Raw genomic sequence first — 23,479 nt, forward strand, 5'->3', positions numbered from 1 at the left:
TAAATGACAACTTTTTACAGACTTCTCTTAAATATTAGACATTGAATACATTTCAAATACACATTTGATCCATCAAATAGTCATATAGCAATTAACTTGGACTATTTTGACAGCTCATTCTCTCTTTATTTCCCATTTGAAATGGTTAAAATGTTTAAATGGCTCCCAGACAATAACGTTGGTCACAAATAATATTACTTTTTATATTTAACAAATTAGTAACTCAACATGTTAGTATTCCACCTCTCATAATTCACTTTAGCTTCTTCTTAAAATTAAAATCCTGTTATCTTACATAGTTTTTGTGGTGAACAGTGGAAATCTGCAGACAAAGAGCTACACACTGAAATCATGAAAGTCTGCTAGTCTTCGACTGAGACTGTTTTAATGTAAAATCAGAATAATAATCTTGCATAAAAATTTATCGAACCAGTGTGTAAGATTTAATGGCATTTAGTGGTAAGGTTGCAGATTGCAACCAACTGAATACCCCTCCCCTTCCCTTTCCTCGTGTGTAGGAGAACCTACAGTGGCCGTGAAACTCACAAAAAACACAAAAGGCCCTCTTTAGAACCAGTGTTTGGTTTGTCCGTTCTGGGCTACTGTAGAAACATGGCGGTGCAACATGGCGGCCTCCGTGGAAGAGGACCCACTCTTTATGTAGATATAAAGGACTCATTCTAAGCTAACAAAAATACAGAGATTCTTAGTTTCAAGGGATTATACACTAATTAAAACATACTTATGAGTATTATATTACATTTCTACCAAGTCCGTTCCGCTAGATGCCACTTGCTTGGACATTTTTTGACATATTAACACATAGGTACTCATACAGGTACATACATACAACTCTCTATTACTTAGAGTAAATAAGAGTAAATATGCTGCAGTAAATAACTCTAAGGTGTCAAGTTAAGTTAAAAAACTTCCAAAGCTGTTCCCAAATGCAAACATGTTAACCATGTGGCTTAAAATAAAGAAGAAATGAAACCCCTCGCCTTCCTCTTTTTGTTTCAAGTTGATATAAGCTTAAGGTCACCATTGTCTATTTATTCTCTCTTATTGATGTACCATGAAAAGGAGTCAACCGAGCTCTTCTACTCTGCTGTTCGAGCCTGAGGGAGTAGCCGTCTCGTCCTGGCCCTAACTGGTGAGTGTGTTGATCTGATAAGGAAACTACTACTTCTATCTTGCTGTAAACATGAGTTTCACTGGCACAGTGTTAGAGATAGATTGACCTACAGTGGAACCGCACTGCCAGTTTTATATATATATATATATATATATAATATATCCAGTTTTGGTGTTGACTCTTAAAATGTTATTTTCTTAAAGCAACTGTAAAAATATCAAAAATCATTTCTTTTTATGTCAGTGAAGTCTGATTTCAAGATTGACATGATATGTTAGACAATTAGTAACATGTGTACTTTAATGACTTGAATGATTGAAGGCAGCAAAGCCTGATGAGATTTTACTTAAAGCACAGAGTACAACTGTCGTATGGAGTCAGATGACACAAAACTTCATGGTGTTATTGTTGTGAAAAAGCATTTTAATTCAAATGGCATTCAGTTAGATAAAAAGCCATCCTCTGTTTGTTATTCTGGCTGTGTTCACTGGTGTCCTCCTCACTGATGAACAAATGCTTTGCTGAGTTTTTATATCAAGAAATAACGTTGAATCAAAGCAACTGTGAATATGAATCAGGGTGTTATGGAATATTTTAAACACCTGAAGGAGGAGGACCCCACACAGACTTGCTTGTTTCATCAACTTCTTCTTTATTCAGACAGACATTGTGCTGAATCAAAGCACAATGTTTCAGCTTTCGCCTTCATCACTGGCCAAACGGGACGGGGCTTTGATTCGGCACAATGCAGTTTGAATAAACAAGACGTTCATGAAACGAGAAAGTCTTTGTGCGGTTGTCTTCCTTTAAGGGTTTTTAGGCACCAGCATGAATTTGATGGGGTTGAGGTGCTTCTTCATTTGAATATTTAAACACAGAAATTAATGACTTTGGATGTGCTTACTCCATACACAACAAACACAAATGTCCAGCTGCTAATTGCTTACCTGATGATGTGTGACATAATCAAATCTGGAAAACAAATTATCTATAAACATGGGTGTACAGTAGCTTAACAAGCTAATTTAGTGATCTTTATTTAAATAAATGACAGTTCATGGTGGTCAGTCTGGATAACAGCTAAATTACATTTTATTATTACACAAATTACAAATTATTAATACAGCTAAAAGTGTTTGTTTTTTTTGGGGGGGGGGGGGAGGGGGAGGGGGGGGTATTTTTACTGTGGACTGATGCTGTGAAGGGTAACTGTTAATTTTGCAAAAGCAACTTGAACATTTTGTTTGGCACCATTAGCAGTGTTTGTTGCCGTCTGACACCGTGTCATTGACCACTAGGGAGCACCAAAGTCAAATAATTTCAAATTCTACACACAGAGGCTCTCAAACCACCCTGCTCTTATATAAGAAAATATGTGTATCCTATTGAATGGGTTTGCCATTTAGGAAACACAGTTAGTGTGTGGATCATGACTGTTTCCAGTCCAGGAATTGTTATGTTCTCACATAACAATTCCTGGACAATTCCTCTCTGTGTACCACACGGAGAGGTGGTCAAAGTGCTGGACTTTTGCCACTGGAGTTTGGGTTTCATGGTAGGTTTAGGCTACTTATCCACAATGGTTAAGGTTAGAAAAGCTCATGGCTTTGGTTAAGTATTGAAAAGGACATGTTCTGTCTCATGCTTCAGATCTTGTTACCGTTGGACACAGCTAGGCCAGCTGTGTCCCCCTTCTTCCAGTCTTTATGCTAGGCAACCGGCTTAATATTTACTGTACAAACATGAGAGTGGTATTGATCTTTTCATCTAACTCTCAGCAAGAAAGAGAAAAAAACATATTTCACAACATTTCAAACTATTTCCTTAAAGTAGACTCAAAAATCCTAATGTATCCTTTGAGTAAGGAGAAATGGAAGCATGAAATTAAGCGTCCTTGAGTTTGAAGGGTGTGTCTGGGGTATTTTAAAGTTCCTCTCCTGACGTGACATAAAATATTCTGTCTTGACCAATATTGTTCCTGATATGGTTTTTCCACAAAAAGTCCCATCACCTCATTATAAATCTGTGAAACGCCTCATTCTCTCATGTTGAAAAGCCCAGAATAAACAAATGCAAATGTTTTTCATTTCAAAAGTTTAACTGCTGGACACAAGATGTCTCCTGCTTTATTGAGAGGTCCATTCTCAGTGTTTGTATTCGGGAGGCCCCTCCTGTGTAAGTTGTGAACTGGACCGCAATTGGCTCCAAACTAGTTGTGATGTCAAAAATCCTGCCTGTAGGTACACCACTTGAACTCAGATTAAAGGTGAGTACAGAGACACTTTCCCCCTTCAGCAGATTAATGTGAAAACAAACTGACATTAATCATTCATTTAGACATCATTCTACACAGTGAAGCTCAAACATCCAACTGAAGAAACAAGAGGAAAAACACATTTTTCGCTGGACCGGCCACTGACCAGCCCTATAACCCGGATGTCTGTCACTGACTGACTGATTCACTCACTGAGTGGTGAAGTTACACCATTGGTTGGGCAGTCCAGTGTTAAGAGTTTCCCCACTGCCTGTTGCTCTGTCAAAATGAATTGGTGTGAACAATTTCATTACATCTTCAGGGGGCATTTACAGTGGAGCCCCGAGGGCTGTCCCAAAATAAGACTGAAAAACACACATTTACCAACTGAAGCGTCTCACACAGAAGCTCTGACACTGACAGCACCAACCCCAAAGAGACAAGACCACTGGCTGTATATAAATATGGATGACACGTCTTCACTTGCCTCACTTCACTTCCATGCAAAAGTGAAGCCAAAATATCTCCTTTTTTGGAGCTGCCACCTTGCTTGTGTGACATCATTTGAGGCCAGAGTCTGGATAGAAGAGTGGGAAGCAGTGGGATGATAGCCTGCGGGACACGCCCCCTCAGCCATCCTGCCGCCTGATGGAGGTTTGAGAGCTGCTGTCACAGTCAAACCCTCTTTTTATATTGTCAAATAACGAAGGTTATGATGTAATAACCTCAGTTCTGTAAGCACAGGCGGAGCCCTCTACTGGACACTCTCTTCCTATCATATGCATGCAATCGCTCACTTAAATTTGCAGGTATGTAACCAGCCAGTCAGGATGCGTCTACCAATTATGTGTGTTTTGCACACTATATATGCAGCGTCTCACTGCTGCTCACTATCTGAAACCACTTCAGTGGACAGCGAAGGAGAAGCAGAGTCCACAGGTTGAAGGCTCCACCTGTGCTTATAGAACTAGGGTTACAATATCATAACCTTTGTTCTATCTCACACAGGCTCGGCCCTCTACTAGACTCTGAATGTTCGCCTGGCCACGACATGTCATCAACCTGCCTCACTGAGCCCAACCGGCTACAAGTTAGTTGCTGCGGCCCTCCCACTACTTTATAATCCCAGCCACTTAAGTGGAGTAGTAGGGGGCCCAACCCAGTCCAGTTAAAATGGACCTGAGCTGGGTGAAAACATGGCCCAACCTTGCAGGGGTCATAGGTCATACAGCAAACACCCTGCAGGCCCCATTTTCCAAGTCATCTCGGATCAAAGGAGAATGCAGGCATATAATGATGTACCACAGACACTCACACCACCTGTGCACCTGTGAGTACAGACCTTCAAAGGATCATGTCCAAGAGTTAGAACCTTATGAACAGACAAGATGTAGACCAGGAAGCCACGATGCGTATGTCCTCGACACTCACCCCACTGAACAAGGCTGTAGATGCTGCCACGCCACATGTGGAATGCGCTTAGACCACAGTGGAGAGGTCCTTACCTGTCTGCCGGTAAGCTTGGGAAATGCACTCACAAAGCCAACTAGCTAGGTGCTCCCTCTCCATACCACACAAAAAGCTGTTCAGTGCACCGAAAGGGGGCTGTGCATTCAGGAACTGGGCACAAGAGGTGCAGTTTTGCCTCCCTGCCTCCCGCTCTCACTGGATAGTCTACATGACCCGTGTGGGCAGTCCGGCCCTCATCAGCCTATCCCTCTCCACGGGTCCAAGCCCGGAGAGGTTGGCCTAACGTGGGCAGGGTGCCTATCACCTATCGAGCCCGCCTCCTGGGATGGCGCACCAGGACTATGAAGGGATAACTGACAACCATTCTTGTCTCACTCTTTCCAGCAGCAGGGAATTGAGACAAAGACGGGGGAAAGGCGTAAAGCAGCCTTCTTGGCCATGACGCATGTGCAAACACAGTATGAAGTAACATCTATTATGCCATACTTGTTACTTAAATACATATATACAACAACTACATTTTAAACAACAACTAACTGAAACTCTGAAGTGAGAAAACAGAACAAGAATAAGAACGGCAGCTTGATGGAAACGGCAAGTGAAAAAAGCTGGCCAGTAAGAAAAAGAGGAAACTCTGAGGGGTATCTACCTCTTGTTTCATACTTCTCAAAAATGAATGCTTATCATGATTGTAAGGGAAACCACAGTTGCCACGAAGCTTTTTTTTTCTTTACCCGGAAACCTCTCACGTCACTATCCTGAGACAAGAGCTCCTGTGTTTGAAGCGACGCTTTAGAGCACAGTCTGAATGAGTCCACAGGCGTGGAAACAACTGATCAATCATTTTGAATTTTAGTTATAAGAAACAGTCACGAAAGGGGAAGGTTCCTCCACTGAACGACACAGGACAGGTAAGTTTTTATAGACATTTTTTTAATCAAGAGCCATTTGATGTAGGTCAAACTTCTTTTTCAGAGTAATGAATGAATGAATGAATGGGAAATGATGCACAAAAAGTGAATAATGATGATGGAGAGGATGGTAGGGTCAAGTTTGGTTTGTTCAGGAGGCGCTTTGAGGCCAGATTAGAAATGGTTTTAGTTTGGATCTGTGAGTGAGTGACGATGATGATGATGATGATGATGATGATGATGATGATGATGATGATGATGATGATGATGATGATGATGATGATAATGACACAGCAAGTTGTGGTTGATAAAACTTGAATTTAAACATTTTTTATTTCAAAGCAAGAAAAGTCATTACAATGACGTGTGACAAAATAATCTGAATTCAAGGTCCATTTACTTGCTTATGGTCTTCTAATGAGACATGACAATGACAGCAAATGTTTGGTGTTTGGATATGTAATAGAAGTCCCGAATTTAGTGAACAGTGTCCCTACACACAGATATATTATTGTGGAACATTTTAGCCCTATCATAATGAATAATATAATGAATAATGATGAAAATCCTTTGCATGGTGTCTGTATCAAAGTAAGGAACTGGGCTTTGTAATACCCTCAGACAAACCATGACATCCTGACATATATACACACTAAGTATTCTTACAAGAAGACAGAGATGTTAGCAAGAATATAAAGAGAAACATAGATATGTGGGGGCAGAAAGAGTGTTTGAGAGCGAGAAATGGTGTATGTGTTGGATGGTGAGAGGAAGTGGAGGAAGTGAGAGACAGAGGGAAAATCAAACAGTGTGTGGGAGGTGTGGGAGGGTGGACAGAGAGAGAGAGAGAGAGAGAGAAGGGACCCAAGTAAATAGTAATAGTGATGGTGTATGGAAAAGGCCACATCAATAGTCTTACATCTATTTTTTAGCCTATTAAAGCATCTGTTCACCTAATTCAAACAGAAGTCTACAAGCTGCTCTGCGAGGCTGAACTTTGAATTATATTCTAGCAACATGCTTACAGTGACAACGCTGATGTCAAACAAAAAGTATTGACCTGATGATGGCGCTACACAACAGTTTAGGTTATCACTAAAAGGACTGTAATCCATTCTGTTTCATGACAACATATCACATTATTTCATTAAAAAAAAAAATGTATGCCTGCTGGTGGTTATGGAAAGAAAAAATCAGGGGATCACCAAGGTCTGCGGTTCTACACTCTGCTGATCAGTCATGCTGGTGCTGCTGTTTCAGATTATGCTTCTAACTCCTACATGCTACATGATGCTGCTGCGGGTCATGCTAATCTCTCTCTCCCACCATCATCCGGTTATAACTTTATTACAATTGTCTGTTATGTATATTCTATATTCAATTGAAGTAAATCATTACTATTATTAATATTGAGATTGTGCGGCGCCATCTAGCATTATGCACCATATTAAAGTGCAGTAACAATGGTCCGTAACCAACAATGGCTATCTCATTGATTTTTTTTTCCATGAATCAGTTAAATGGAGCCAGTTTGCCACTGTCTACCTGTCTTATCTTATAGCAGGAGAGATGCAACATCAAGTTAATGTGTAATACCCATACTTCCTCTTCACAGTTGTTTACACACTGAAAAAAAAAAAGGAAAAATATGTTTCTGTAAGCAACCACAGCCAACTCATTTTGCGACAGTTGAGTCAAAAATCCCCTACCAAACAAGGTAACACTTTAATTTAATTCACCCGTTTGGCATTTACAATCAGTTCAGTCAATACATGGTTTATAGTAAACTATAATGTAGTTGTAAGCAGATATAAATGTTCCTTAATAAATCTGTCAGCAATAAGCACTCCTCTTGTTGGCACCCATTAGTGGAGGTTGATGTATAAACCATTATAATGAATGATGATACAGTAAAATACAGTTGTAATGATATAAAATCTGTCTTCGTCAGAGAAGTTATAATTGCTGACAAATACTGTACATTAATGAACACTTAAAAATGCCCTGATATCTGCTTATAGCATGTTATCGACTATTCATTAAATGTTTATATACTGCTTATGAATGCTAAATAGGGTTGTTCAAGGTTAAGTGTTTCAAAAAACAACAACTAAGGTTAATTTACTCTAATTGATACAAGCACTGCAACCTGCTACAGGCTGTATTTGACCATAGCAAGGCTTGAGTGACAAAAACATTGGACAATCCCTTATTTCAGCAGAGGTTCATTTGTAAAAGGATGAGTAATGACATCTTGTGCACAATAAACCCTGAATCATAATATTTAATCAAAAATGGAACATCCTGAATGGCCTTTATTTCCCACACTGTTGTACTGCATGTTCTACTCTAAAAAAAGGAGTTGACTGAAATGTTCTCACCACATGAGAAACTAGCTACCTCAGCTAGCATGCTAACAAGACTGAGATAGGTTGTTTCATGCCTGCCTGTATGGCATCTCATAGAGGCTGTGACATTAGTAGTCTTTACACTAGTATCATGAAGAAAATTCTGTATGTGAGAGTGCAAGGAAGAAAGAACAGATGTGGTGGATACAAGTGACTTGATTTTCTTTTCTTAGTGGAAACAACAGTAGCTTGCTGGGAAAATAAGATGGTTAGGAAGTGGTTTGTGTGTGTTTTATGTACGTGTGTAGTTTGTGGGGGTTTTTCTGCACTTGTGTCTCTGTGAAACAAAGAAGAAAGACGAAAGAGAAAAAAAAAAAGAGAGAGAAGAGTGTCAGCTGTTTCATTTCACTGTTGGAGCAGGTTAGGGGAAGTCCAAATGTCAAAAGAAGACCGATATAAGCAGACCAATAAAAGTCCTTTAAGAAAGGGGTGAGAAGGAGGTTGACTGTCGAGCAGACGGCGGCTGATAAAGAGAGACTCGAAAAAGATCTTGATTTGTTCATGTGATTGTGACCAGTGCTGCTTCCCCAGACAGCTTCCCCAGCCACATCTCACACACAATGAACCACTGATAATGGCTCATTGTGAGATGTGGTTGACTGAACTGAGTCGCTTGAATTTCCCACGTTCATTTGGGAAATGCTGGATAAGTTCAGAGCATCAGTTGGGAGAGTTGGTGGACAGTACAGCAGCTGAGGACAGAGTTTCTATTGGCAGGGATTTTGGAATATCAAGTTATTAAATAAAGTTGAACTTTCTTACGTCAGGTCATATGACTGATCTGTCATTATCTAATGACTTCAGACATGATCTAATGGCTTTAGCCTGGAAGACTTGACTTAAATACCAGTGAACTGCGGCTAGTATTGGAAATGAGTCATATACTGAGTCAGACTTAAAAGATATGAAAAGCAGAAGAATCAGATGCAGAAGTCAGCAGCGATTGCACACTACTAATTTTACACTGAACCAGTCTTGTCAGTCCAATAATGTTGAGCTTACGAGCCGTATCCACCTGCAAATTAGCATTCAAAATCAGAGCACAGAAAGTGTCCTCAAACAGGGATCTGCCACTTTAGAATAGACTGTATATAGCTAAAGATGGATGTAGTGAGGCATGACGTCACCCTTTGGTTTGCACTGGAACCGGTTTGAAGCCCAGAGTTGCTGTGTGCACTTGGGTTAACGTTAGCTGTTTTAGAGAAATTGTGCAATTCTGCACATAGGGACATACATGGCATAAAATAAACACAGTAAATACACATAGTGGGACACAATATAGTAAATATATAGTAATATAATATAGTAAAACTAAGAAAAATATCAACATATGTACAAACTTATTATTATTATTATTAAATATGAGGTAGTATATATATGAAGTATATGTATTAGATATGTGCAAATGGCATCATAAACATGGTAATAGTGCAAAAGTCATGTGCAGAAACGGGGGAGAGATAAGAGTGTGAATGTTGGTAGGTGAGAGAACAGGGAGGGGTGTGTGTGTGTGTGTGTGTGTGTGTGTGTGTGTGTGTGTGTGTGTGTGTGTGTGTGTGTGTGTGTGTGTGTGTGTGTGTGTGTAGGGTTCGGGGGGCTCAGCTTGGAGGGTAGTTTGATCTTTCTATTTTTACAGTTAATGCACCTACGTATTACATATAATTCAAGTTGTATAGAATATTCAAAGTAAAATCCCTGTTGCCCAAACTGAGGAGTAGTAGTGGATTACAATTATCAGGTTGGTGTAACACAAAGCAAATGTAAGTAGACTGTAGATACGTTTTTGTCATCAGATCAGTGTAATCTCATTACATTTATTATTAATGAGGTGGAGTTATGCAATCTACTTTGTCTCTTGTGAGACCTAAGGCGACAATGAGCCTCACTGTTCTTGGCAACATGTTGTGCCTCACCCCAAGTTAAAGGATAGCTTCACAGTTTTTCAAGTCTGTCCTAAAACAACAGTCAGGTGCCTAAATGTACATCTACACAAGATTTTCTTGCTGTAATCATTCCTCCTGTTCATACTGGCCATTAAAAGATCCCCTCATACTGCACTTACAATGTAAGTGATGGGGGACAAAATCCCCAACTCTCCTTACTTGAAGCTAATATGAGGCTTCAGTCATCCAAATTAGTCAAATGAAGTCAATATCTTTCAAAGTTACTGTCTTTTTAGAGCCACATTATCTCTTTTTGTTACTGTCCTTCCACTGCAGCTGAAAGGGAAAATACGCTTTAAATTGTAACTGTAACTGTGACTAACTCATAAGGCTGAAGCCTCATATTAGCTTCAGATAAACTTTCAAATACATTTTCTGCTCAAGATGATGGCTGTGGATTTTGTACCCTATCACTTACATTGTAAACACATTTGGAGGGGATCTACTAATGGTCAGTATGAGCAGGAGGAATGATTACAACAAGAAAAAAAAACCTGTTTCAGTGTTCATATGGGCACATGACTATTTAAGACAGACCTGTCATTTAAGTTCCTCTTGGCTAGATCATCTATCATAGTTCTACATCCGGTCATTTTTGGTCTCCCAGGTTTACTTTTGACTGGAAGAGTCTATCTTAAAGCAGTCTTTGGGATGAAATCTGCCTCTATTTGAAGCTTCTGCCTTATTTTAGTGATGATGTTTTTGCTTATGTTTATTTCTGTACAATTTCAGGTTTGTGATCTTGTTAGGTCAGAAACCATATAACCTTCTCAGGCATCCATTGACAAATCTCTCAGTCCTTTTCATATGTGCTTTGATATCCTGAATCATATGTTACAGAAACTACAAACAACAAAAATTTGTCACTGATACTACTATTCTACACTAGGTTTAAACCACAGAGCAGTATGAATGTGATACTTAGAATGGCATACTATGACTTTAAGAGGATCTTGCAGTTCAACCACCTTTTTCTCACCTTTTTTTCAACGAGTGAGAACTTGTTTTTTAGACATTCAGAAATAGTAGAGGTGTGAGTGATACATACAGTGCTGCTTGACAGTTTGTGAAACCTTTAGAATTATCTCTACTTCTGCATAAATATGACTTAAAACATGATTAGATTTCCATACAAGTCCTAAAACTAGATAAAGAAACATTAAATAACCAAATGAGACAAAAACCTTACACATGTTTATTTATTGAGAAAAATGACCCAATGTTACTCAAGTGTGAGTCTGGGAGGCACTGCCTTATTTAAAGAGAAATCTCTTCACTATCAAACTCAAACCATTTCTAAATAGTTTGGACTCCACCAGTCGACTGTCAGGCAGATCGTGTACAAATGGAGGACATCCAACACCACTGTTACCCTCCGCAGGAGTGGTTGACCAACAAAGATCACAACAAGATCAAGATGTGTAATAGTCTGGGAGGCCACAAGCGACTCCAGCGTAACATCTAGGAAACTAAAGGTCTCTCTTGCAGTGGCTACAGTCAATGTGCAAACCATCAGGAGAACACTGAACATCAGTGGTGTGCATGGCAAAGTTGCAAGGAAAAACTACTTCTCTCTTCCACTTATCTCCAAAAAGAACATTGCTGCTGTCTATGGTTTGCTCAAGACCACGTGGATAAGAAAGCAATTGGATGAGACCAAAATTGAACTTTTGAGCTTGAATGACAAGCGTTATGTTTGGCAATGAGCAAACATTGCATTCCAGCATAAGAACCTTATCCCATCTGTGAAACAAGGTAGTAGTATCATGGTTTGGGCTGCTTTGCTGCCTCTGAACCAGGACAGCTTGCAGTCATTGATGGAGCTACAAGTTCTGAGTTGTACCAGCAAATTCTACAGGAAAATGTCAAGGTATCCATCTGTGAACTGAAGCTCAACAGAAAATGGGTCATGCAGCAAGACAACGACCCTAAACAAACAGATCACTCTACCAAAGAATGGTTAGAGCAGAAGAAAGTTAATGTTTTGAAATGGCCGAGTCAAAGTGCACATGCTGTGGGAGGACCTGAAGTGGGCATTTCATGCGAAGAAGCCCACCAACATCCGCGAGTTGAGACCGTTCTGTAATAAGGAAAGGGCTAAAATTCCTCCAAGCCAATGTGCAGGGCTGATAAAACAGTTACTGAAAACGTCTGGTTGAAGTTATTGCTGCAAAAGGGGGTCACACCAGTTACTGAAAGCAAGGATTTATACTTTTGCCCCACACAAATATGTAAGATTGGATAATTTTCCTCAATAAATAAATGAAAAAGTTTAGTGTTTTTGTCTCATTTGTTTAATTAGATTCCCTTTATCTAGTTTTAGGATGTGTGGGTCATATTATATTTAGGTCATACTTATGCAGAAATAGAGAAAATTCTAAAGGGTTCACAAACTTTCAAGCAGCACTGTATGTGTTCTTCCTGATTACTGCTATCATTAACTGTTTCTTATAAAGCACAGATGTGGGAACGACCACTACAGCTTTTTACATCTTTTATGGTTAAGATGAGTAAAATGATCATCATTTCTGAGGTCATGAACTAAAATCTGATTGAAGTTGTTTTACGAACAGGAGGTGTGCTTGACAGGAAGCGTAGAATAATGGAACATTTCGTTCTTAGAAAAAACACTCTGACCTTTATTAAACCACGTAAACATTTGACCGGGGAGTCAGCAAGAACCTGTTCCTTCCCCTATTCATGGAAATGAAAAAATACATGATATATTTTGTTTGTTATGTGCATACTGCACATACTGCAAAAAAAGGGAAGCTTGCTTAAACAGACATTTTTTATGAATATAAAATGTTTAAAAAAGTATAACAGTGTGAAAAAGAATATAGGACATTGCACTGTTGTTGTTGCTGTGCAGAGTAAAAGTTAGTTTCTGTATGTGGGGTTGTGGGTGTTTGGGTCGTCTGACAGTGGGATAACCATACCACAAATTCTACCTGAAACACAGGCTTAAAGAACATGCACACATTCATCTATTTTTCATCCTGTTTACACCAGAGTTTAAATGTCAATGTGGTTCACTTTTCAATATGTATCAAATGACGGTTTGCCACAAAAGGGCAAATGTGCAAAAAAAGAGAAGAGACATATCAAATTTATGATATAAAATGACAGGCTGTGGGGAGGTAAATGAAGATAAACAATTAACCTGTATGGGGGATAAAAACTATAGCATCAAGGTGAGTTAACTAGTATCCACATGCATTAGGACAGTGTTGTGTATTTTTTGCTTTAGTATTAGATTAATACTAATAGAAAAAGGTGCACCACAAGTATTGCTATTAGAATGAGCAGTTTTTATTAGTCAAAGGAAGACAGAGGAAGAAACTGCTCTGAAGTGTTAAGCCACAAAAAAAAAAGTGAAAATTACTTCAGTTTTCACACCTTGCAAGGTGTAGGGGTGGTGGTTAGGAGTTGGGGCGGATTAAAACCGAAAAGACACGAAAAGCTGATCTTGACTCGTGATCAAGTTTCTCAGTAGTGACCTTTATAGAAAGCAAACATTATCTACAATCTTCTCTCTTTGCAAGGTGACGGTTTCTCATTTCCTGAGAGGAAAAACTTTATGTCTGACGCTCTTTCACAAGATGGAAATGGACTGAAACCAGCGCTTTGAAGCAGATCCTGTGCAGCTTCACCAACAGGTAAGACACTAAAGATAAGCCTATATTAAGCTCATATTTTTTATGTTTATTTCCTATATTAGGTCTGTTGATGTCTAACTTGTAAGAAGTGGAATACATATCACTAAGTGTCATCAGGTGATTAAAAGAGGATGTCATACCTGACAGGCAAACAGCTGCTCTGCTTAAATGTGGGGGTATTATGAAAAGTTAGTAAGATGACTGAATGAACTATATATAAGCCAGATTATCAAAGATGTTTTATTGAAGGTTGTTCAGTTTCACCATAAGTTATTTGGTTTGCAGAGCTCAACACCCACATCTAATGAATCAGGTTGTTTGTGGTTTATTAACAGTGGGACTATTCATGTACTAACTGGCAGTACTGCTGTCAGTAACGCTTTTTTAGTAGTAGTTTATTTGACTACTATTTGACTAGAATTAATTTGACATTATGAGAAATAGGACATTAAATCACTAACAGCTACAAAGATGTCAAGATGTCACAATAAAGTCCAACACCAATACTGCATCATTAATACGATCCCTCTTACACTATCACTATTCTGATTCCTGGCACCACAGACCCTAAAGGAACAAGTATCCATGTTGGTTTAAAACATCGGCACGAGCACGAGTCAACAACACTGCAGTAGCTGGGCATGAGCAGGAAGACAAACTTGATTCTGACTTTGAATTAGAGAACTTAAATATTGAATGTCACTGTGACATAACAGTGAGACATGGTTCAAAAGAAAAATTTAAATGAAGTTCCACTTTCGCAGGACTTAAATAGAATGTCAAGGTGGAAAGATTCGCCTCAAAACTTGACAATTCATGTTCATTTTAAAGGAACTTAGAGCTGGTGACACAGCTTTATGTCCCTCCAGTGATGGTATAACCCCCTAAAAACAAAAATCTTGTAATTACATTAAAAAAAATGTAAATATTCAGTAGCAAAATAATCTTAAAAGTTGACAAACTGGCTTTCGGAGCTTTCAGCCATATCTTGTGGTCTTTACAACTGCCCCAAATAATTAGGGGTCCGAGAAGCTCCAGTTTCACTACATCTTTAATTAAGGTTTAAGTTACCCCTAAATAATAATATAATGAATGAACTAAACTGGGTCCTCCTGTGGCCCTGTCTTGTGAAGGCATCCTGTGTCAAAATCTAGATGGAAGAGTAATCCTATCACCAGACAAGAATGTAGATATCGGCCAATTCTGCAAAACCACCAAATTACATTCACTGACCACATTTTTAAAATTCTCGCTTCTTACAATATCTGTGCATGGCAGCTAAATCAGGGAAAGATCATTGTTTTGGCAAAATGTTTAAGATTAGATGACTAAAACTCTTGGTTAAGGTTAGGAAAGAATTGTAGTTACAGTTAATAAAGATTTGATTGTTAATAGCAGGTCTGTGATGGGACACAAACTCCAGTGTCCTGCATAAAAGTCAGACCATGTGTCTGACTTTTACTTGTACATGCCAATACACCCTTACTTTCTGCCTTGCTGCATAAAGGGCACACTACTTCCTCAGTTGGTGTTGAATGTTGGCATTTGACATAAATAATGATGTGCAGAGTCATCCAATATAGAGGTAACTGCTACTGATACTGGGCCGGTTGTTGAGCAGGACGCTAAAGCCCATTGGGATAATTTAAATCAATCAATCAATCAGTTTGTTTTCTTTATTTCACATTTATAAAACAAAGATAAATTAGATAAAACACAAAAATTGAAGAGATAAAATTAAATGTGGGGCTGTTCATGACCTTTAAAACCTGAGTTAACAGGGAATTTCATTACAAAGTATCAAATTATTGCTGGTTGGGTATTTTTTACATTTTGCAAAAAAAAAACCTGGTCAAACAGGTGTTTTGTCCAAACTGTGTAAGTGGAACCAGAATAGAATCTGAAACATTTGTATTTCTGTTTTTCGATCACCTGTTGATATCACAACTGTTTCTTCATGTGTTTGTGGTCAGGTTTTTTTGGGTGTGTGCGTGTGTGTGACCCCATGCACAAATAAACTGCCAAATACCACAAAGTAGAGCATCATATGTGCCATAGGCCTCTGCCACTTGTCAGCAGCTGCATCTTTTCATCTGTGCAGGATGAGAAGAAGGAGGAAACAGTGAGTTACACCTTGAAGCAAGTATCACACCACATCTCCCAGTCTGACAGCTTTGAGAACCCTAATGACCCACTAAATGGAGAGAAAGAAGAAAACCCTTCTGCCTCAAACTCTGCTGCTCACTCTGCATCTGGTCTGTGCCGTCAGAACGGAGGGCTGTCCCCGCCAACATGACAGTTAGTAACGTTTTGATAACTTGATTTATTATTGTAATTGTCTTTAATTTCACAATATTTTGTTACACAAGATTGAACACAAAATAACAACAACAAAAAACATTTCTTGAAAATGATAAAGTCACATACTGTCACAGTTCTCAGACGACACTCTTGGCTTCTTGTTTGCATTATTTCTCACAGATCTCACCTGCTACAATGACTACAATCGTACCATCACTTGTGTGTGGAACAGCACAGATGTGTCTGACCTCGCAGGCACCATGTGCACAATACACGCCGAAAGGGTGTTTAAAGGAAGGGGGTAAGGACAGCAGTTACAAAGGAAAAAGTGGATAGTCATGTACTTACAGTAGAAGCAAATATATGTAACCAAATAAGATCTTAAGTGCAGCAAAATTAAATTAGATGTATTCTCTCTAAGAAATAGATACAGCAGTTCCTGTGACCTGAAGCCCATTGACGTCTCCACACCAGCACTGAAGAAATGCTCCCTGGTCTTCGATAAAGATCGCAGAGTGAGAAACTCAGTAACCAAACATTATTATTACAACTGTAGCCCCCTTCCTAAAAATATTTCTAATATCGGTGCATATCAATTTAGAGAAGAAAGAATCGCTGGATATTGAAGGAATAGTTCGACATTTTAGGAAATTTGCTTATTGGCTTTCTTTTCCAGTCTCATACATGTCCGTTAAATATGGAACTACAGCCAGCAAACAGTTAGCTTAGCTTAGCATAAAGACTGAAAACAGGAGAAAACAGCTAGCCTGGGTCTGTCCAAAGGTAACAAAATCCACCTCTTTAAAGTGTAACACATTATATCTTGTTTGTTTAATCTTTATAAAAAAACTTATGTGCTGGTTATTTTTCTCTTGGTCATGACAAGACTCTGACCAAGAAATAGTCTAACATAACCCCCATGTTAAATTTTCACACTTAGGTTTTTGTACAGATTAAACAAATGAAATATAACCTGTTAATTGGTGACCTATAGAAGTGTTTGTAGTCTTATTTTTCTCCATATTTGGTCAGAACGAGGCTAGCTGTTTCCCCCAGTTTCCAGTCTTTATGCTAAGCTAGCTGACTGTAGCCTTAGGCAATATTTACCATGCAGACACAACAGTGATATCAATCTTCTCATCTAGCACAACAGCATTTACATATATGGCTATTAGCTGGGGATCTTAATCAGAGCATCTTAAGTGCAACTGTCCAGCAGATTATCACCTTTACTACTGAATGTAAAACACTAATTTCAATCTTATTTTGTTTTGTATTGTTGTCTTATCAATGTGTTCTAAGAGCAATATTTTTTTTTTTTTCAAAATTTTCTCAGTTTCTGTCCTTCCATGAGTTGTTCTTTAATCTGAGGTGTAACCCTGCGGGGCCAGGTTTGAACATGGTCTACCAGCCATCTTGTCACAGTGAGTACAATGGATAATACAGTATATTGCCTCTTTGTGACCTTACCTTGTGAGCTATTCATGATGACCAGAAATATTCTCTGTGTGTTTGTGATATTGCAGTAAAGCTGAATCCTCCAGGAAAACCAGAAATCAACTTTACCACCATTTCCTGGTCACCCAATGCTATAAAGGGACATCTCCCATCTTTCGCTTCCCAACTGCAGTGGAAACAAGAGGATCAGCCATGGAGTGTGTGTATATATTTTGTGTTTGTGTCAGTATGTGAATGCATAAATGTTATTTGTCAGAGATGAGTGTTGGAGAGATTATTTTGAGAGTAAATTTGGAATGATTTGTAGAAATGATCCATGAGATCAGTGTGAATGAACATTTAACATCCATGTATTTGTTTTCACCCTATCAGGAGGCTGCCATGCTGGAAAAGCAAAATTATTGGGACTTTGAGGCTGAGCTAGACGAAGACGAGCTGATCGAAGGGGAGACGTATGAGGCACGCGTTAGAGTGCATCCCGTTGAAGAAGGCCTTGAGTCAACCTGGAGTGACTGGAGCCCCACTGCATCATGGGTTTCACCCATAGGAAAACCCAAACCACAACCACCAGGTAAAGGTTACCACATTTAAACAAAGCTAATTGGTTTAGTTAAAAAATGTAAAAAAAAAAAAAATGTTTAAATGTAGTCAGAGACAAGCAACAGCTGCTATGTTCAACTGTAACCCTGCAAAGAGAAATGGTACATATTTTTAATTTTTGCCCCTTGTGCTCCATGTAATAAGGTGGAAAGTAAAGGTGTGGAGGTCAGGAGCTGTTGGGTTTGTTGTATGCCAGACTTACAAGAAAGATATCAGAGTGTATGTCTTGTGACAGACCTGCAATTAGCCTTTGCTTTTTATTTACTGTAACCTTACCTGTGTTTTAGTTGCCTAACAATGACCATAACTTATTTGCCATAGCCAATGGCAAATCCCTAACCTTACCCATACATTGTAGTTGCAATGTTGCAGATATTATTCGTTGAACATAATCCAAGGTTTTACAGAATCATCCAATATTGACATTCTTGTCTGCCAGTAGGGTTGTTCCCTTAGAGAGGCTGTGCCCATCATTACTTTAGATCAGAGGTTCACAACCTTGTTGGCTAGTGACCCCCTACAATGATGCAATGTTTTCCCTATGACTCATAATCACAGGTTATTACCTTGGTGTGGACATGATTGGTGGGCAGTTTAATGAGAGTGATTTTTCCTTCTCAGATTGTTTCATTTGAATGATATTTTAAGGCCCAAAATAAGTGAAAATTTTGTAGAAAAGAAGTAAATGTTTTTCTCTTATCCCTTTAACCATCTTATGACCCTTCAGATTTAGCACATTATATACGTCTATATACGGATGACTAAATGCTCAAAATATCAAATGTGAAAAAGAGAGAATTGGGAGAATTGCATGAAAACATATTTGTTCTTCACACTGGGATAAATTCAGTATGCTTACCCCTTGGCTAACATGACATGCTCTAACTTGTCTTTGTCAGGTGTTTTCTGGAATGGCTTGGGTGTGACTGTCATAGGTGCAGCAGCATTCACCTTGTTTCTGGCCATCGTACTTTTTAAGACTGACAGAACCACCTGGTAAGAAACCACAAAGTCGTTTTCCAAGATATTCAGTTTTGATGCTAAACTGTATTCAATTCTACCTTTCTGTGTTCAAGAACAGTATATTGACAACTCTGTTTTAACATGATATTGTTTTGTCTTTTAGGATTTACATGGTAAAGAGGATCAGAGGTCCACCCGTACCGAACCCAGCAAAATCCTTCCTGCAGGATGTAAATTTCCAGGTAAGTTGAAATCTTTTTTGTTCTTAGGGTTTGTTGCATCTTGTTAAGGACAGAGAATTTACTTTACTTTCTTTTTTACAGTGGGGGCTTTTTTCAGTTGTTTAAAGTTTTGCAATACAGTGGAAACTGCTTATAGTGATCATGTCTGTCTGGGTCAAATTGATCACTATAAGTGGATGATTATTATAACTGAATTCTTTTGTTTTTCTTTATTTTTTATGCAGATTACTATCTAATTGACATTTGTATATTTATTACATGAATATAAAGTAATGAAACGGGCAGCTTCGGTATTATACTGAATTTTATTGACTGTTTCAGAATACAGCACAGCTGTTTCAAAGGCTTGTTGTTTTGCTGCTGCATCTCGTAGGATCGTTTTTGGCAGTTTGTCATAAGCTTCAATGAAACTACGTTTTTCATTGAGAGACTTTCTTTTCCCATCATGATTTCACTGCACACGCAGCACCAGCCTCAGGTAGCCAGCTGGAAGCAGACGAGTTGTGCATTTAGGCTGCAGGGGTGGGGGTGGAGAAACGCAACTTGTGATGCTGTGGTGGCCAACCACAGCTGGTGATCAGACTGATTAGGGCTGCAAACTTGCCGTAAGGGAGGACAAAAACATTACTAGGAAGAGAGGATGACATTTCGTTTGTTAATGTTAAAAGTAAAGTTAGGTTTTGATGTCGTCTTCCTGACTCATTTTAAAAAAGACATGAGAAAGAGATAGAGAGAGAGAGAGATAAGCAGTGGTCGTGAGACACCCACATTTTTTCCTTATGTTGTCATGTATGAACAGACCAAAAATGAACACTGTAAGCAGACTACTTGATTACCATATGCAAATTATTTAAACAGCGTTTGTATTGGAATGATTCTGTCCTGAGCTTTTCGATCAATATAAGCGGTTGATCACCGTAACTGTGATTACTTTCCACTGTATTTGCTTCCCTCTAAAATTGTTTATTGTGCACCATAAAAAGTGTTACAAGATTGCACAGCATATTAAAGCTGCACTAAATACTTTTTGCCACTTGGGGCAGCAGAACAAGCTCTAAACACAGCATTGATGTTATTTTTATGGTGAATGTGTTACCAGATAATTGTCTATCTACATGTTTGGCATGTATATGCAACAAGTCCTCCAAATTAAACGACCACATAGGTTGTTGGACCATGCACTCCAGAATAGGAACGTTTTCTAGTCTGGTGCCCCTATCAGCAGTAATCGCCAGGACAACATCATTGGACAAATCACTGTTAAAATATAATGATGTTTTATGATGTGACAATTCTGTGATTAAGGTTTGGTGAGGTTTAGGCACAAAAACCACTTGGTTAGGTTTAGGGAAAGATCATGGTTTGGGTTAAAATGATCAATTGAAATGTGGTGTGTATTAAAGTTACTACTTACTTAAAGTTAGGAAACCTTCATTGTTATGGCAACAGTAAACACCACGACAATCGTAGTTACGTTTTTTAAAAAACTGTCCCGACTAGCGATTGGAAATGAGACACTTGCGTTAGGAAGCAGGAAGTGAACAGCGGTCTCCTGCAAAAAAGTCCACTCTTTGCAAGTTAGGATCTAACCAGCCATCCAAATGTAGAAATAAAATATAGAAAATATAATTTCTATAAAATATAGAAATTTGTCACCTTATACAGACATCACCTGAACTGCGTCTCTTCTCACAGTCATATTTACTGTGGCTGCTAGATGGCATCTGTCAGTAAAACATAACTATAGGTCATTTTTGGCGACTGACATTACGACCTATTGTGTTGTTTTTCTTAGAAGGACAGTCTCTGTATATGGGGTAGTGTTTCTGGCCACCATACGCATTTAAGTCCAATATTCACTTTTCTTTTTGCTCTATTTTGGTGTCCACCAAGCACAGAAAAAATATCTGTCTCTTTAAATACTGGATGTTTACCTTTGTTCACCAGCTAGTTGCAAACTTTGTCTGTCAGCTGTTTGGTGCTGGGAAGGTAGCTTACAGTGGGTTAATCAAAGCTTTTTTTTTTTTTAAATGAGAACAGTTGCTCGCTACCCTAAATTTGCCGGCCCACCAACCACAACAATGAGCTGAAAGATGCTGAAAAAGCTGAGAGGAACTGCAGAGTTGTATCATCATTTTCTGTGGCTTTGTCACTATCAGCAACCCCTTTCATATTACCTATACTCATTTGATCCATTGGCAATATAATAATATTGATTAGTGCAGCTTTAAAGAAAGAAAGAACAACAACATGACATGAAACAGCAAGTTTACAGCCCACATAGGCTCTGAAACCAGACAGAAAAAATTACTCATCAGTCAAGTGACAGACATATTACTTTTCTGCTGACATATTACTTGATCCAAAAGGTTTCATCTGTGTCATTGTAGGAGTGATGGATGAAAACAAAAACACCATAAACACTCCGTATATGCCTATTTACAGAATGGAAGATCAACTCATAGTCTAGTGCAGATTTCATTTATTCTGTATTTTCAACCTTTCCAATTCCTCCTCTCACTCCTCAACCTTTGACCCTCTATCCTCCAGAGCTGGCTGAGCCCTCACTTCACCAACGAATTTCAATCCTTCTTGAAACCAGTTGAATTCGTCTCAGTTGAGTTAACCTGCAATGTGGATGGTGTTGCACCCTACGGACCAGAGATGGCACTGCAAGAGAAGATGAAAAGCGAAAGCAGCCACGATTCCACCAATTCCAGCTTCTCCAACCCCAGTTACTCCCACCTGGATCCTCCTCCTCCCGTCACCTCGCTCACTGCAGGGAATCTGGAGCCCTGCCCTGCTGATACACCTTATGGGCCTGTTGGTAGTCAAGGTGAAGCTAAAACCACAGAACAGGATAGGAATATAGAAGGAAGAGGGAAAGAAATGGAGATCCTGCAGTTGCTTTCCAAAGGCAGCAGCAACAGGGAGATGATGCAAGTCATTTTAGACTATAATAAGGTTGAGAAGCTCCAGGTTGAACGCGGCAGGCTCCAGAGTCTAGATTCAGGTGTGTGCAGCGGAGAAGAGGTCAGTCAAGAGAGCCTGGAGGCAGATAGCATCAATGTGACTGATAGTCATGATGAGGAGCCACAAGGAAAGGAGGAGAGGGAAGAAGAGAATGGAAAAGATGTAGATTTTCGGAAGTTATTTGGTAACATCAGTGGTGGAGGTATTTTTAGCAAAGGGTCCATCCAGATTTGTTCCGATTACGAACGTGTTCAGAAGCTGCAGACTGACAGCAATGAGCTCTTTAGCCTGGATTCAGGCATTAGCAGCGGGGGTGAGGAGCAGGTGAGTCAAGAGGAGAGCTTGGAGGACATTGACAAGTCCACTGAATCTACAAGCTTCCTGTTTCCTCCTTCACTCTCTAGTGCTTTACCCTGCTCCCTGCCCTTTCTTGCACCACTGCCTTTTAGCTTCTCTGGGCCAGGTTTGAGTCCAGCTCAGCAACCATGTCACATGCTGGGGAGGATTGCTCAAATGTCCAGGTCAGTGGAGCCCTCTGGAGATGGATATATGCCAGTGACACAGGAACAGAACTAAAAACAGACAGAAATCTAATTAAAGCTGCAAGCAGCTTTGAACAGGCCCTTTTTAGAAACGTACAGACTTTTAACCCACATGACCTAGTCAAAGTTTGATTGTCACGAGACTTTGACCTACAAATCTTGAATTTACATGGTTTTTCTATCTTTTACTGTTTTTGAGATATCAGAGTGTGAGTTTTAAAGTATTTTCTTGCTCCTCCTGTGATTGTATAATGAGTGTGTATTGCAAAATGTGTCACAGCACTGAGGGAGTGACATAACGAGGAGCAGTTGGAGAGGAGGATTTTAGAGTACCTCATAAATCCCATTACTTTGGCCAAATCTTACATTAAAAATCAAATTCTAGTAGGATATTCCGGCAAATCCATTGATACAGGTTTGAAAGTGGTCAGACTTATAGTTTAGATGTCAGAAGCCTCTGTTTGACACAAAGTCTATGTCTCCCCCATTGTTTTACATTGTAAGGGGTACATTTGATGTAATGTGGCACTGAAACTTTCAGGGCTTATAAAATCCAAACCGTTCGAGTTATTACAAAGTTTTTAACAACTTTTTTTCAGCACAGTGTCATAAGCCATCTA

At 39.1% G+C, this 23,479-nt stretch overlaps 1 protein-coding gene across 4 annotated transcripts; it reads left to right on the plus strand.

Moving 5' to 3' along the window:
• The first annotated feature begins 746 nt into the window (after positions 1–746).
• On the plus strand, positions 747–23,028 carry LOC122972321. Of its 4 annotated transcripts, none has more exons than XM_044339309.1 (11): positions 747–1,153; positions 13,667–13,780; positions 15,882–16,078; positions 16,262–16,382; positions 16,503–16,608; positions 17,418–17,505; positions 17,608–17,738; positions 17,912–18,110; positions 19,039–19,135; positions 19,266–19,344; positions 21,895–23,028. In XM_044339309.1, the coding sequence occupies exons 3-11, from the start codon at positions 15,979–15,981 to the stop codon at positions 22,891–22,893; spliced, it is 1,920 nt and encodes a 639-aa protein (XP_044195244.1). In that variant the 5' UTR covers positions 747–1,153; positions 13,667–13,780; positions 15,882–15,978; the 3' UTR covers positions 22,894–23,028. The 4 variants fall into 4 exon arrangements, with proteins under 4 accessions (XP_044195244.1, XP_044195267.1, XP_044195258.1 ...); XM_044339332.1 differs by having other exon boundaries at positions 16,503–16,596; XM_044339323.1 differs by having other exon boundaries at positions 16,509–16,608.
• The last annotated feature ends 451 nt before the right edge of the window (positions 23,029–23,479 follow it).

Source organism: Thunnus albacares, chromosome 3 (assembly GCF_914725855.1).
Source record: "Thunnus albacares chromosome 3, fThuAlb1.1, whole genome shotgun sequence".
In the NCBI taxonomy this organism is placed as follows: Eukaryota; Metazoa; Chordata; class Actinopteri; order Scombriformes; family Scombridae; genus Thunnus; species Thunnus albacares.